Source organism: Hippocampus guttulatus, chromosome 4 (genome assembly GCF_054856545.1).
Source record: "Hippocampus guttulatus isolate MCC_2025c chromosome 4, RoL_Hgut_1.0, whole genome shotgun sequence".
NCBI lineage: Eukaryota > Metazoa > Chordata > Actinopteri > Syngnathiformes > Syngnathidae > Hippocampus > Hippocampus guttulatus.
The window spans coordinates 19,186,266-19,201,178 of record NC_141264.1 but is presented as its reverse complement, the minus strand read 5'-3'; the positions used below and the strand labels follow the sequence as shown (position 1 = coordinate 19,201,178).

Sequence of the window (14,913 nt, the reverse complement as noted above, 5' to 3'; positions counted from 1 at the left end):
AAAATGCCTTACTATACATGGTCATTTTTTCGGCTAAAAACGGCTTACTATACATGGTCGTTTTTTTCGGCTAAAAACGCTTTGCTAAAAACGCCTTACTATACATGGTTATTTTTTTCGGCTAAAAACCCCTTACTATACATGGTCGTTTTTTTGGGCTAAAAACGCCTTACTATACTTGGTCGTTTTTTTCGGTCGTTTTTTCGGCTAAAAACGCCTTGCTATACATGGTCGTTTTTTTTGGGCTAAAAACGCCTTACTATACATGATCGTTTTTTTCGGTCGTTTTTTCGGCTAAAAACGTTTTACTATACATGGTCGTTTTTTTGGGCTAAAAACGCCTTACTATACATGGTCGTTTTTTCGGCTAAAAATGCCTTACTATACATGGTCGTTTTTTCTGGCTAAAAACGCCTTACGATACATGGTCGTTTTTCTGGCTAAAAACGCCTTACTATACATGGTCGGGGTTTTTTCGGCTAAAAACGCCTTACTATACATGGTCGTTTTTTTCGGTCATTTTTTCGGCTAAAAACGCCTTACTATACATGGTGGTTTTTTTCAGCTAAAAACGCCTTACTATATTGGTGGGGGGTTTTCCCGCAAAAAAACGCATTACTATACATGGTAGTTTTTTTCCGGTCAAAACACCTTACTATACATGGTCGTTTTTTTCGGCTAAAAATGTCTTACTATTTATGGTCGTTTTTTTCGGCTAAAAACGCCTTACGATACATGGTCGTTTTTTTTGGGCTAAAAACGCCTTACTATACATGGTCGTTTTTTTCGGCTAAAAACGCCTTACTATACATTGTCGTTTTTTTCAGGTTAAAACACCGAACTACACATGGCCCTTTTTCCGCTAAAACGCACCCTTTAAGAATGTAGAAAAGGTACTACTTTTACCCTTCGGTAGCTCAGCTGTTAGAGCGGAAGACTGTAGTGGCGGCTACAGACATCTTTAGGTCGCTGGTTCAAATCAGGCTTGAAGGATGGACGACGCAGAGGGGAATTTCTCATTCTTGCTTCTGCACTCAGTTTATAAAGCCTTTAAGCACTTCTAAAATGTGATACTTGTACCCTTCGATAGCTCAGCTGGTAGAGCGGAGGACTGTAGTGGCGCATATGGACATCCTTAGGTCGCTGGTTCAAATCCGGCTCGAAGGATTGAGGACACAGAGGCAAAAAATGCCTTAATATACATGGTCGTTTTTTTCGGCTAAAAACGGCTTACACTACATGGTCGTTTTTTTCGGCTAAAAACGCTTTGCTAAAAACGCCTTACTATACATGGTTATTTTTTTCGGCTAAAAACCCCTGACTATACATGGTCGTTTTTTTGGGCTAAAAACGCCTTACTATACATGATCGGTTTTTTCGGTCGTTTTTTGGGCTAAAAACGCCTTACTATACATGGTCGTTTTTTTTGGGCTAAAAACGCCTTACTATACATGGTCGTTTTTTTTGGGCTAAAAACGCCTTACTATACATGGTCGTTTTTTCGGCTAAAAATGCCTTACTATACATGGTCGTTTTTTCTGGCTAAAAACGCCTTACGATACATGGTCGTTTTTTCTGGCTAAAAACGCCTTACTATACATGGTCAGTTTTTTTTCGGCTATAAACGCCTTACTATACATGGTCGTTTTTTTCGGTCATTTTTTCGGCTAAAAACGCCTTACTATACATGGTGGTTTTTTTCAGCTAAAGACGCCTTACTATATTGGTGGGGGGGGGTTCCGCAAAAAAACGCTTTACTATACATGGTCGTTTTTTTCCGGTCAAAACACCTTATTATACATGGTCGTTTTTTTCGGTTAAAAATGCCTTACTATTTATGGTCGTTTTTTCCGGCTAAAAACGCCTTACGATACATGGTCGTTTTTTTGGGCTAAAAACGCCTTACTATACATTGTCGTTTTTTTCAGGTTAAAACACCGAACTACACATGGGCAGTTTTTCCGCTAAAAACACACCCTTTAAGAATGTTGAAAAGGTACTACTTTTACCCTTCGGTAGCTCAGCTATTAGAGCGGAAGACTGTAGTGGCGGCTACAGACATCTTTAGGTCGCTGGTTCAAATCCGTCTTGAAGGATGGACGACGCAGAGGTGAAGTTCTCATTCTTGCGCTTCTGCACTCAGTTTATAAAGCCTTTAAGCACTTCTAAAATGTGATACTTGTACCCTTCGATAGCTCAGCTGGTAGAGCGGAGGACTGTAGTGGCGCATATGGACATCCTTAGGTCGCTGGTTCAAATCCGGCTCGAGGGATTGAGGACACAGAGGCGAAAAATGCCTTAATATACATAGTCGTTTTTTTGGGCTAAAAACGCCTTACTATACATGATCGTTTTTTTCGGTCGTTTTTTCGGCTAAAAACGCCTTGCTATACATGGTCGTTTTTTTTGGGCTAAAAACGCCTTACTATACATGGTCGTTTTTTCGGCTAAAAATGCCTTACTATACATGGTCGTTTTTTCTGGCTAAAAACGCCTTACTATACATGGTCGTTTTTTTGGGCTAAAAACGCCTTACTATACATGGTCGTTTTTTTGGGCTAAAAACGCCTTACTATACATGTTTGGGTTTTTTGGGCTAAAAACGCCTTACTATACATGGTCGTTTTTTCGGCTAAAAATGCCTTACTATACATGGTCGTTTTTTCCTGCTAAAAACGCCTTACTATACATGGTCGTTTTTTCCGGCTAAAAACTCCTTACTATACATGGTAGTTTTTTCAGTTAAAAACGCCTTACTATACATTGTCGTTTTTTTCGGGTTAAAACACCGAACTACACATGGTCGTTTTTTTTCGGCTAAAAACGCACCCTTTAAGAATGTTGAAAAGGTACTACTTTCACCCTTCGGTAGCTCAGCTGTTAGAGCGGAAGACTGTAGTGGCGGCTACAGACATCTTTAGGTCGCTGGTTCAAATCCGGCTTGAAGGATGGACGACGCAGAGGGGAATTTCTCATTCTCGCTTCTGCACCCAGTTTATAAAGCCTTTAAGCACTTCTAAAATGTGATACTTGTACCCTTCGATAGCTCAGCTGGTAGAGCGGAGGACTGTAGTGGCGCATATGGACATCCTTAGGTCGCTGGTTCAAATCCGGCTCGAAGGATTGAGGACACAGAGGTGAAAAATGCCTTAATATACATGGTCGTTTTTTTTTTCGGTTAAAAACGCCTTACTATACATGGTCGTTTTTTTCGGCTAAAAACGGCTTACTATACATGGTTATTTTTTTCGGCTAAAAACCCCTTACTATACATGTTCGTTTTTTTGGGCTAAAAACGCCTTACTATACATGGTCGTTTTTTTCGGCTAAAAACGCCTTACTATACATTGTCGTTTTTTTCAGGTTAAAACACTGAACTACACATGGGCTTTTTTTCAGCTAAAAACACACCCTTTAAGAATGTTGAAAAGGTACTACTTTTACCCTTCGGTAGCTCAGCTGTTAGAGCGGAAGACTGTAGTGGCGACTACAGACATCTTTAGGTCGCTGGTTCAAATCCGGCTTGGAGGATGGACGATGCAGAGGGGAAGTTCTCATTCTTGCGCCTCTGCACTCAGTTTATAAAGCCTTTAAGCACTTCTAAAATATGAGTCTTGTACCCTTCGATAGCTCAGCTGGTAGAGCGGAGGACTGTAGCGGCGCATATGGACATCCTTAGGTCGCTGGTTCAAATCCGCCTCGAAGGATTGAGGACACAGAGGCGAAAAATTTCCTTACTATACATGGTAGTCTTTTTGGGCTAAAAACGCCTTACTATACATGGTCGTTTTTTTCGGTCGTTTTTTCGGCTAAAAACGGCTTACTATACATGGTTGTTTTTCTTGGGCTAAAAACGCTTTGCTAAAAACGCCTTACTATACATGGTTATTTTTTTCGGCTAAAAACCCCTTACTATACATGGTCGTTTTTTTGGGCTAAAAACGCCTTACTATACTTGGTCGTTTTTTTCGGTCGTTTTTTCGGCTAAAAACGCCTTGCTATACATGGTCGTTTTTTTTGGGCTAAAAACGCCTTACTATACATGGTCGTTTTTTTGGGCTAAAAACGCCTTACTATACATGATCGTTTTTTTCGGTCGTTTTTTCGGCTAAAAACGCCTTACTATACATGGTCGTTTTTTTGGGCTAAAAACGCCTTACTATACATGGTCGTTTTTTCGGCTAAAAATGCCTTACTATACATGGTCGTTTTTTCTGGCTAAAAACGCCTTACGATACATGGTCGTTTTTTCTGGCTAAAAACGCCTTACTATACATGGTCGGGGTTTTTTCGGCTAAAAACGCCTTACTATACATGGTCGTTTTTTTCGGTCATTTTTTCGGCTAAAAACGCCTTACTATACATGGTGGTTTTTTTCAGCTAAAAACGCCTTACTATATTGGTGGGGGGTTTTCCCGCAAAAAAACGCTTTACTATACATGGTAGTTTTTTTCCGGTCAAAACACCTTACTATACATGGTCGTTTTTTTCGGCTAAAAATGTCTTACTATTTATGGTCGTTTTTTTCAGCTAAAAACGCCTTACGATACATGGTCGTTTTTTTGGGCTAAAAACGCCTTACTATACATGGTCGTTTTTTTCGGCTAAAAACGCCTTACTATACATTGTCGTTTTTTTCAGGTTAAAACACCGAACTACACATGGCCCTTTTTCCGCTAAAACGCACCCTTTAAGAATGTAGAAAAGGTACTACTTTTACCCTTCGGTAGCTCAGCTGTTAGAGCGGAAGACTGTAGTGGCGGCTACAGACATCTTTAGGTCGCTGGTTCAAATCCGGCTTGAAGGATGGACGACGCAGAGGGGAATTTCTCATTCTTACTTCTGCACTCAGTTTATAAAGCCTTTAAGCACTTCTAAAATGTGATACTTGTACCCTTCGATAGCTCAGCTGGTAGAGCGGAGGACAGTAGTGGCGCATATGGACATCCTTAGGTCGCTGGTTCAAATCCGGCTCGAAGGATTGAGGACACAGAGGCGAAAAATGCCTTAATATACATGGTTGTTTTTTTCGGCTAAAAACGGCTTACACTACATGGTCGTTTTTTTCGGCTAAAAACGCTTTGCTAAAAACGCCTTACTATACATGGTTATTTTTTTCGGCTAAAACCCCCTGACTATACATGGTCGTTTTTTTGGGCTAAAAACGCCTTACTATACATGATCGTTTTTTTCGGTCTTTTTTTGGGCTAAAAACGCCTTAGTATACATGGTCGTTTTTTTTGGGCTAAAAACGCCTTACTATACATGGTCGTTTTTTTTGGGCTAAAAACGCCTTACTATACATGGTCGTTTTTTTGGGCTAAAAACGCCTTACTATACATGGTCGTTTTTTTGGGCTAAAAACGCCTTACTATACATGGTCGTTTTTTTTCGGTCGTTTTTTCGGCTAAAAACGCCTTACTATACATGGTCGTTTTTTCTGGCTAAAAACGCCTTACTATACATGGTCGGGGTTTTTTCGGCTAAAAACGCCTTACTATACATGGTCGTTTTTTTCGGTCATTTTTTCAGCTAAAAACGCCTTACTATACATGGTGGTTTTTTTCAGCTAAAAACGCCTTACTATATTGGTGGGGGGTTTTCCCGCAAAAAAACGCTTTACTATACATGGTAGTTTTTTTCCGGTCAAAACACCTTACTATACATGGTCGTTTTTTTCGGCTAAAAATGTCTTACTATTTATGGTCGTTTTTTTCGGCTAAAAACCCCTTACTATACATGTTCGTTTTTTTGGGCTAAAAACGCCTTACTATACATGGTCGTTTTTTTCGGCTAAAAACGCCTTACTATACATTGTCGTTTTTTTTCAGGTTAAAACACCGAACTACACATGGGCCTTTTTTCCGCTGAAACGCACCCTTTAAGAATGTAGAAAAGGTACTCCTTTTACCCTTCGGTAGCTCAGCTGTTAGAGCGGAAGACTGTAGTGGCGGCTACAGACATCTTTAGGTCACTGGTTCAAATCCGGCTTGAAGGATGGACGACGCAGAGGGGAATTTCTCATTCTTGCTTCTGCACTCAGTTTATAAAGCCTTTAAGCACTTCTAAAATGTGATACTTGTACCCTTCGATAGCTCAGCTGGTAGAGCGGAGGACTGTAGTGGCGCATATGGACATCCTTAGGTCGCTGGTTCAAATCCGGCTCGAAGGATTGAGGACACAGAGGCGAAAAATGCCTTAATATACATGGTCGTTTTTTTCGGCTAAAAACGGCTTACACTACATGGTCGTTTTTTTCGGCTAAAAACGGCTTACTATACATGGTTATTTTTTTCGGCTAAAAACCCCTTACTATACATGTTCGTTTTTTTGGGCTAAAAACGCCTTACTATACATGGTCGTTTTTTTTCGGCTAAAAACGCCTTACTATACATTGTCGTTTTTTTCAGGTTAAAACACCGAACTACACATGCGGTTTTTTTCAGCTAAAAACACACCCTTTAAGAATGTTGAAAAGGTACTACTTTTACCCTTCGGTAGCTCAGCTATTAGAGCGGAAGACTGTAGTGGCGACTACAGACATCTTTAGGTCGCTGGTTCAAATCCGTCTTGGAGGATGGACGATGCAGAGGGGAAGTTCTCATTCTTGCGCCTCTGCACTCAGTTTATAAAGCCTTTAAGCACTTCTAAAATATGATTCTTGTACCCTTCGATAGCTCAGCTGGTAGAGCGGAGGACTGTAGTGGCGCATATGGACATCCTTAGGTCGCTGGTTCAAATCCGGCTCGAAGGATTGAGGACACAGAGGCGAAAAATGCCTTACTATACATGGTAGTCTTTTTGGGCTAAAAACGCCTTACTATACATGGTCGTTTTTTCGGTCGTTTTTTCGGCTAAAAACGCCTTACTGTACATGGTTGTTTTTCTTGGGCTAAAAATGCCTTACTATACATGGTCATTTTTTCGGCTAAAAACGGCTTACTATACATGGTCGTTTTTTTCGGCTAAAAACGCTTTGCTAAAAACGCCTTACTATACATGGTTATTTTTTTCGGCTAAAAACCCCTTACTATACATGGTCGTTTTTTTGGGCTAAAAACGCCTTACTATACTTGGTCGTTTTTTTCGGTCGTTTTTTCGGCTAAAAACGCCTTGCTATACATGGTCGTTTTTTTTGGGCTAAAAACGCCTTACTATACATGGTCGTTTTTTTGGGCTAAAAACGCCTTACTATACATGATCGTTTTTTTCGGTCGTTTTTTCGGCTAAAGACGCCTTGCTATACATGGTCGTTTTTTTTGGGCTAAAAACGCCTTACTATACATGGTCGTTTTTTCGGCTAAAAATGCCTTACTATACATGGTCGTTTTTTCCTGCTAAAAACGCCTTACTATACATGGTCGTTATTTTTGGCTAAAAACACCTTATTATACATGGTTGTTTTTTCCGGCTAAAAACGCCTTACTAAACATGGTCGTTTTTTCAGTTAAAAACGCCTTACTATACATTGTCGTTTTTTTCGGGTTAAAACACCGAACTACACATGGTCGTTTTTTTTTCGGCTAAAAACGCCTTACTATACATGGTCGTTTTTTTCGGCTAAAAACGGCTTACTATACATGGTCGTTTTTTTCGGCTAAAAACGCTTTGCTAAAAACGCCTTACTATACATGGTTATTTTTTTCGGCTAAAAACCCCTTACTATACATGGTCGTTTTTTTGGGCTAAAAACGCCTTACTATACATGGTCGTTTTTTTCGGCTAAAAACGCCTTGCTATACATGATCGTTTTTTTTGGGCTAAAAACGCCTTACTATACATGGTCGTTTTTTCTGGCTAAAAACGCCTTACTATACATGGTCGTTTTTTTCGGTCGTTTTTTCGGCTAAAAACGCCTTACTATACATGGTCGTTTTTTTGGGGCTAAAAACGCCTTACTATACATGGTCGTTTTTTTGGGGCTAAAAACGCCTTACTATACATGGTCGTTTTTTCGGCTAAAAATGCCTTATTATACATGGTCGTTTTTTCTGGCTAAAAACACCTTACGATACATGGTCGTTTTTTCTGGCTAAAAATGCCTTACTATACATGGTCGTTTTTTTCGGTCATTTTTTCGGCTAAAAACGCCTTACTATACATGGTGGGTTTTTTCAGCTAAAAACGCCTTACTATATTGGTGGGGGGGTTTCCGCAAAAAAACGCTTTACTATACATGGTCGTTTTTTTCCGGTCAAAACACCTTATTATACATGGTCGTTTTTTTCGGCTAAAAATGCCTTACTATTTATGGTCGTTTTTTTCCGGCTAAAAACGCCTTACGATACATGGTCGTTTTTTTGGGCTAAAAACGCCTTACTATACATGGTCGTTTTTTTGGGCTAAAAACGCCATACTATACATGGTCGTTTTTTTCGGCTAAAAATGCCTTACTATACATGGTAGGTTTTTTCGGCTAAAAACGCCTTACTATACATTGTCGTTTTTTTCAGGTTAAAACACCGAACTACACATGCGTTTTTTTCCGCTAAAAACGCACCCTTTAAGAATGTTGAAAAGGTACTACTTCTACCCTTCGGTAGCTCAGCTGTTAGAGCGGAAGACTGTAGTGGCGGCTACAGACATCTTTAGGTCGCTGGTTCAAATCCGGCTTGAAGGATGGACGACGCAGAGGGGAAGTTCTCATTCTTGCGCTTCTGCACTCAGTTTATAAAGCCTTTAAGCACTTCTAAAATGTGATACTTGTACCCTTCGATAGCTCAGCTAGTAGAGCGGAGGACTGTAGTGGCGCATATGGACATCCTTAGGTCGCTGGTTCAAATCTGGCTCGAAGGATTGAGGACACAGAGGTGAAAAATGCCTGACTTTACATGGTAGTTTTTTCTGGCTAAAAACGCCTTACTATACATGGTCGTTTTTTTGGGCTAAAAACGCCTTACTATACATGGTCGTTTTTTTGGGCTAAAAACGCCTTACTATACATGGTCGTTTTTTCGGCTAAAAATGCCTTACTATACATGGTCGTTTTTTCTGGCTAAAAACGCCTTACTATACATGGTCGTTTTTTTGGGCTAAAAACGCCTTACTATACATGGTCGTTTTTTTCGGTCGTTTTTTCAGCTAAAAACACCTTACTATACATGGTCGTTTTTTTTTTTTTGTTGTTGTTAAAACCCCTTACTGTTCATGGTCGTTTTTTTCGGCTCAAAACACCTTACAATATACATGGTCGGGTTTTTTTCGGCCAAAAACGCCTTTCTATACATGGTCGGTTTTTTCGGCTAAAAACACCTTCCTATACATGGTCCTTTTTTTTCGGCTCAAAACGACTTACTATACATGGTCGGGGGTTTTTCAGCTATAAATTTCTTACTACACATGGTTGTTTTTTTGTTAAAACGTATGTGGGCCGAATGTACTGCCGTGTCTGCCCCAGAGCTGGGCCAGACCAATTTTGCTGACTGGGCATTTTCTGAGAAAAAAAATTGTGTAGTTGCGTACAAATCTCACAAGGCTGTTGTTAAAATACTTACGAGAAAAGTTGTCGTCGCGAAGAGTCACAATATTTCAATGTTTCAAAACACCCGAACAATTCACTCACTGCCCTTTCAAGTCTTTTTAATGTGAAGAACACTTGCAGAATGTCCACACATATTGCACGAGTGACGTGAGACTTTCTCAACGTGTACTCAACAATCACTTTCATATACAGACGGAGCCGTCGTCGTCTCTTTAGGAAGTGTACAATGTGCTTAATACTGCGACGGCGCTCATGCAAATACTGACAATGGCATTACAACGTGGATTCACTGCATCTTGTCGGAGGAACTCTTCAATCATGTCAGTAATAAAAAAAATATTTACACACACAGTAAATTGGAGTTTGTATGACTAATGCCATCAGGTCTTAATATGGGTCATTTGATTAGTAACAGTAAAGACATGCTCCACAGAATGTATTTTTGAAAATTAACTTTACTGATGGAATAGTTGGCAGCTTTATATTTCGCAAACTTGTCATGCGAAAATATCTCCATCGTTGTGTGTCCCAAAGAAATATTTTCTGAAGATGCATTTTTCCATGAAAGTTGACAAATGCATCTTTGTGTTCAGTGTTCACATTCGACGGTAGGTTATGTCCGTCTCCACCAGAGGGAGCTGTATGCTGACGCGTCATCATCAGTATTGCAATAAGTTGTCAGAAATTTAAGCACGTCTTGACTATTATTTTTGTATCATACAAAGAGACAACAGTGACTACTACTGTGAATGTTTAAGAGGTTAATTCGAAACGTTTTTAAAGCATGACGAGGGCAGCATGACAGAAATGGCTAAACTTTTTTTTTTTTTTTGGCCAGTGTCTTTACCGTTATTGATCAAAATGAATGAAAATGACCCATTCATTTTACACATACACACACAAATACATTCATTGCTGGGACTCGATATGCATGTCGCACAGCATCCTTGTGGTCAATATGGCACAAGGTATAAAAGTAGTGCTAACAAAGTGCTAAAAAAAAAAGTGAGGCATTTGTTATTGTACGAAAAACATGGATTGCTGGAGTTCAATAACTGAGGTTACAGCAAAACAAAAAACAAGACTCCTCACAGGCGTCCGGCTACAAACAAGCCGTTGGGCAACCGTCACGGGGTTCAAGCCCCGGTCGCGCGTCTTCAGTCGGACGAGGCCTTGAGTGGAAACCCGTCAGCTTACGCTGGGGCCGAGAGGTCAGCCCGCAAAAGCAAGAAGCCCCCCGCTCAAAAGTCACATGAAGTAAGGAGCCGCCTCAAAATGAGTAAAGTCACTCTGTCGTGTGTGCACGGCGGGCTCTAGATGAGCGAACACTTGAGGAATTTAATCCTCTTGGATTTCTTCTCGGTGATCTTGACTGCTTTGCTGGCTCCTGCAGCAGTGTTGTCAGCCTCGATAAAAAAAAGACAAGTCACATTTGCGTCGACTAAAAGTCAAACTGAACATGCAGCGCAGAAGTACTTACTGTCTTTGAGCTCAGATTGTGCAAGATGTCTCTTCCCATGGTGTAAAATGCCTGATTCGAAAAAAATAAGAATAAATATTCAGGACAACAGTTTTCCAAACTTTGAGCCAAGGCACATTTTAAATGAGGAAAAAGAAAATCTCACGGCTTTTGTATTTGTTGTAATTTTACAGTGGAGAAAATGTGCAAAACTTTTCTCGATTATATTTTTGAACATTGTGTTTGTCTTGTTGCAATGCGTTCCATCCACCCATTTTCCGATCCACTTTATCCTCACTAGGGTCGCGGGGGGGTGCGCCGTCTTTGGGCAGTAGGCGGGAGACACCCTGAACCGGTTGCCAGCCAATCGCAGGACACACACAGATGAACAACCATCCGCACTCACACCCACACTTAGGGCCAATTTTCAAGTGTTCAATCATCCTGCCGTGCATGTTTTTTGGAATGTGGAAGGAAACCGGAGTACCCAAAGAAAACCCACGCAGGCCCGGGGAGAACATGCAAACTCCACACAGGGAGCCCGGAGCTGGATTTGAACGTGGTACCTCTACACTGTTCGGTCAACGCGCTAACCACTGGACCACCGGGCCGCCCCGTTGCAATGTGCAAAAAAAAAAAAAAAAGAAGAAGAAGAAAAAAGTATTTTTTTTGCCAATTTTGACATTTAATAAGCATAAAACTCTTGCCCCCCTCACGCCCACACCCAAAATGATATAGCAGGGGAAATACTAATCCCATTTGAAATGTCAACACGACAAACACAGACGTACCTCTTCGACATTTAGACTTGTCTTTGCGCTGGTCTCCAGGAACTTGACGCCGTAATCAATAGCCAGCTAAGGAGAAGGAAAAACAACAAAGCAGCGATTGATTAACATTCATATCCAATGCATTTGAGTTCCTCTCATGAGGAGACCTTTTAAAGAGTTGGTTGCCAGCAAGGTGGGGGGGGGGGGGGGGGGGGGGACTCAACTCACTTTTTCACCCCTGTCTTTGGACACCTGCCGCCTGTCACTCATGTCACATTTGTTAGCCAGGACCATCTTCTCGACGTCCGATGAGGCATGCTGGGAGTGGAGAAGTCAGCGAGGGACAAGCCAGTCAAACAAACAAAAAGGATTTTTATTTATTTATTTTGTTTGCAACAGTGGTTTTGTAGCTCAATAGGACTAACATATTGAGGAAGCGTTAAGTGTCTGTCTGTCTGTGTTGCCATGGTCACAAGGTGACATTGGGGATCGGCAGAATAATCAGTTAAGTGATCATTAACAATTCCCTAGAGTCCAAAACAATTGAAGCTATTAAAGGTATTGTCAGCTATCGGAGATTTAGCTTATAAAGTGGGAAGAGAAAGTCTACACACCCCTGTTCAAAAAATATTCTCCACCGTTGTGACTGTATTCTATATATTATGATTGTTCTTGTTATAATAGTTATTTTGAAAACCTGCTATGCCACAGAAATAACTTCTTGAAAAATGTACTCGCATTTCTGTTTCAAAAAAAACGGAGCAAACATTTGTTGCCTGTTGTTATTCCGTTTAACTTTGTCGTAATGTTCCCCAGACATCTCGGAAAAATCCAGTCTCTTGCCAATCTCTCATAGCAAAGTGAGACAGTCATGTCAAATCTATCCGACAGCTCACCTCTTCAATATTCCTGATCCAGTTTTTAATGTTTTCAAACGACTTCTCGTTGGAGATGTCGTAGACCAGCATGATTCCCTGGGAGGAGGACAAAGACGAATCATTGTTCCTTGGTCCAACTCTTCAACATTCCAGCACGGCGAGTGAGACCTTACCATGGCTCCTCTGTAGTAAGCGGTTGTGATGGTGCGAAAGCGCTCCTGGCCTGCAGTGTCCCTGAGTGCATCCAACAAATATAGTCAAAGATCTGCATCCATTCATCCATTTTCAAATCAACTTATCCTCACAAAGGTCAGTAGGCGACGGACACCCTGAACTGATTGCCAGTCAATCGCAGAGTACACAGAGGCAAAAAAACATCCGCGCTCACACTCACACCTCGGGACAATTTAGAGTGATCAATCAGCCTGCCATGCATGTTTTTGGAATGTGGGTGAAAACCGGAGTACCCGGAAAAAATCCACGCAGGCACGGGGAAAACATGCAAACTCCACACGCGGAAGCCGGAGCAGGAATCGAACCCCGCACCTCTGCAATGTGCGGCCGACCCGCCAACCACTCCCTCTCCAGGCTGCCAGATGTGCGTCCAGTTTTTCTAAATAAAAAACAAATGACACTCACCAGATTTGAAGTTTGACTCTCTTTCCGTCCAGCTCTATCGTTCTGATTTTGAAGTCTATGCCTGCAGTAAAATGAACAGACACTTATCAGAAGACTGCAATAGCCGATCGTCATTAGTTCCTCACGGACGCATATTGTTTCAAATGTAGAACACCTGATACAAGTATAAAACGCATGAATATTATTACCGTCGGCCTAACCAATTACTCAAATGATGGCATTTTGCTCCTAAAATTTGAGACAGTTCAAGTAATTTTTTTATCTCCTGATGACTGAGCAGGCAGTAAATTTGCTCGCTTCTTTTTTTTTAACTTTATAAAATATTTTTGTTTCTAACAAATTTTCGCTCCATCTAGTGAAAAAAAGGTTCTGTTTCTTTGCCTTGAATCACATTTGGATACTATTTGTGTTCATGGACAGCACATTAAAGTCCTGTAGAAAATATGGGTCAGGCAAAAATGTCTCCTAAACCAAACATACGGATGTAATGATGACACCATCTCACTACACTTGCATATTTACTTGATCCGTGTGAAATCTGGGCCTGTATAGTTGACCACATAGCTGTTTTCTCTTGTATGAATGGCAACAGTTGGATACACTGGTTAATTGGATCTTATGACATCACAGCTTTCCCCCGTGACGTGGTTCGACATGCAGAGCGCTCGTGTGAATCCGTGCAGCTGGTCATTTCGGCGGGTCACGGTTACCCCTCTCAACCCCCCCCCCCCCCCCTTCCCGTTCACCCCCCCCCCCCTTATTACATGTTATGTCTTGTGACTTGTTGTAACTGTCATATGCTTATTTCTGTGCTAGGGTCTTTCTTTTTATCCTGGACTTAAATTATCCTCGGAAGAGGATAGTTCGAGCGTGGGTTTTTTTCCCCTCTCCCTACCCAACGTTTTTTCCTTTCCGAATTCTGATTGTAATTTCCCCATTGCGGGGCAAATAAAGGATATCTTATCTTATCTTAGTGGAAGAGCGTTTAATTGTTCTGCCTGTCACTACAGGTCGTTTGCATAGATGGTCGAGCAAAAACCAAAAAATGCAAAAATGGACCAAGATAGAGAGATAGATCCTTGAGCTCATTTGAATGTCGATCAATCTCTGCCCTTGTCAATACCGAATAGCCGTATGCACACTAATACAGACAGACACGCTTGACACAACGCATGTCGTGTTATTACAGATGCGCTCGTGCATTATTTCTCCTGACAGGCTACTGCGGTTTACTCACCTATGGTGGATATGAAGGTGGTATTAAAGGAGTCTTCGCTGAATCGAAAGAGCAGACACGTTTTACCCACGCCGCTGTCGCCGATAAGCAACAGCTTAAAGAGGTAATCGTACGTCTTGGCCATTGCGCGATGCAAACACGACGAGATTTGGGTCAATAAATAGCAATGCTGGGCCAAGATCTCACGTCTTTTGGGTCCTCAGCTGTCCGGCGGTCTGGCGGCGGGCCAATGCGGCGAGGAGGGACGTAATGCGACGCGTTGCATTCTGGTCTATGACGTTTTGGCAACCAATACGCCGCTGTTTCAAAATTTTCGCTAAATTCACTAGTTGTTGTTTGCGTTGTATTTTAGCATTTTTATTAATACTTAATACACTGATAAAAAATATCATATGTCTGGTTTACACAGTACTGTAAGCATTTCGAGATATTAAATATAGGTAGTCGCG

The 14,913-nt window shown here is 41.2% G+C and overlaps 1 protein-coding gene and 14 non-coding genes across 15 annotated transcripts; 14 read left to right on the top strand and 1 right to left on the bottom strand.

Annotated features, from left to right (window-relative positions):
* Positions 1-906: 906 nt before the first annotated feature.
* Positions 907-993, top strand: trnay-gua (transfer RNA tyrosine (anticodon GUA)). The gene is given in 2 exon segments: positions 907-943; positions 958-993. It is a non-coding gene; the product is annotated as a tRNA-Tyr (tRNA).
* Positions 994-1,080: 87 nt separating this feature from the next.
* trnay-gua (transfer RNA tyrosine (anticodon GUA)) lies at positions 1,081-1,167 on the top strand. Its single transcript is given in 2 exon segments — positions 1,081-1,117; positions 1,132-1,167. It is a non-coding gene; the product is annotated as a tRNA-Tyr (tRNA).
* A 1,018-nt stretch (positions 1,168-2,185) lies between these two features.
* On the top strand, positions 2,186-2,272 carry trnay-gua (transfer RNA tyrosine (anticodon GUA)). The gene is given in 2 exon segments: positions 2,186-2,222; positions 2,237-2,272. It is a non-coding gene; the product is annotated as a tRNA-Tyr (tRNA).
* A 590-nt stretch (positions 2,273-2,862) lies between these two features.
* trnay-gua (transfer RNA tyrosine (anticodon GUA)) lies at positions 2,863-2,949 on the top strand. The gene is given in 2 exon segments: positions 2,863-2,899; positions 2,914-2,949. It is a non-coding gene; the product is annotated as a tRNA-Tyr (tRNA).
* An 87-nt stretch (positions 2,950-3,036) lies between these two features.
* trnay-gua (transfer RNA tyrosine (anticodon GUA)) lies at positions 3,037-3,123 on the top strand. Its single transcript is given in 2 exon segments — positions 3,037-3,073; positions 3,088-3,123. It is a non-coding gene; the product is annotated as a tRNA-Tyr (tRNA).
* Positions 3,124-3,444: 321 nt separating this feature from the next.
* On the top strand, positions 3,445-3,531 carry trnay-gua (transfer RNA tyrosine (anticodon GUA)). The gene is given in 2 exon segments: positions 3,445-3,481; positions 3,496-3,531. It is a non-coding gene; the product is annotated as a tRNA-Tyr (tRNA).
* An 89-nt stretch (positions 3,532-3,620) lies between these two features.
* Positions 3,621-3,707, top strand: trnay-gua (transfer RNA tyrosine (anticodon GUA)). The gene is given in 2 exon segments: positions 3,621-3,657; positions 3,672-3,707. It is a non-coding gene; the product is annotated as a tRNA-Tyr (tRNA).
* A 1,013-nt stretch (positions 3,708-4,720) lies between these two features.
* On the top strand, positions 4,721-4,807 carry trnay-gua (transfer RNA tyrosine (anticodon GUA)). The gene is given in 2 exon segments: positions 4,721-4,757; positions 4,772-4,807. It is a non-coding gene; the product is annotated as a tRNA-Tyr (tRNA).
* Positions 4,808-4,894: 87 nt separating this feature from the next.
* On the top strand, positions 4,895-4,981 carry trnay-gua (transfer RNA tyrosine (anticodon GUA)). Its single transcript is given in 2 exon segments — positions 4,895-4,931; positions 4,946-4,981. It is a non-coding gene; the product is annotated as a tRNA-Tyr (tRNA).
* Positions 4,982-5,911: 930 nt separating this feature from the next.
* trnay-gua (transfer RNA tyrosine (anticodon GUA)) lies at positions 5,912-5,998 on the top strand. The gene is given in 2 exon segments: positions 5,912-5,948; positions 5,963-5,998. It is a non-coding gene; the product is annotated as a tRNA-Tyr (tRNA).
* Positions 5,999-6,085: 87 nt separating this feature from the next.
* On the top strand, positions 6,086-6,172 carry trnay-gua (transfer RNA tyrosine (anticodon GUA)). Its single transcript is given in 2 exon segments — positions 6,086-6,122; positions 6,137-6,172. It is a non-coding gene; the product is annotated as a tRNA-Tyr (tRNA).
* A 495-nt stretch (positions 6,173-6,667) lies between these two features.
* On the top strand, positions 6,668-6,754 carry trnay-gua (transfer RNA tyrosine (anticodon GUA)). Its single transcript is given in 2 exon segments — positions 6,668-6,704; positions 6,719-6,754. It is a non-coding gene; the product is annotated as a tRNA-Tyr (tRNA).
* A 1,779-nt stretch (positions 6,755-8,533) lies between these two features.
* Positions 8,534-8,620, top strand: trnay-gua (transfer RNA tyrosine (anticodon GUA)). Its single transcript is given in 2 exon segments — positions 8,534-8,570; positions 8,585-8,620. It is a non-coding gene; the product is annotated as a tRNA-Tyr (tRNA).
* Positions 8,621-8,709: 89 nt separating this feature from the next.
* trnay-gua (transfer RNA tyrosine (anticodon GUA)) lies at positions 8,710-8,796 on the top strand. Its single transcript is given in 2 exon segments — positions 8,710-8,746; positions 8,761-8,796. It is a non-coding gene; the product is annotated as a tRNA-Tyr (tRNA).
* Positions 8,797-9,562: 766 nt separating this feature from the next.
* On the bottom strand, positions 9,563-14,901 carry LOC147206408 (ras-related protein Rab-8B). Its single transcript, XM_086108328.1, has 8 exons — positions 14,465-14,901; positions 13,228-13,288; positions 12,762-12,822; positions 12,607-12,684; positions 11,939-12,028; positions 11,732-11,797; positions 10,962-11,012; positions 9,563-10,887 (listed from the first exon to the last, which is right to left on the bottom strand). Exons 1-8 carry the CDS (start codon positions 14,586-14,588, stop codon positions 10,795-10,797), a joined length of 624 nt encoding a protein of 207 aa, XP_085964454.1. The 5' UTR covers positions 14,589-14,901; the 3' UTR covers positions 9,563-10,794.
* Between the last annotated feature and the right edge of the window lie 12 nt (positions 14,902-14,913).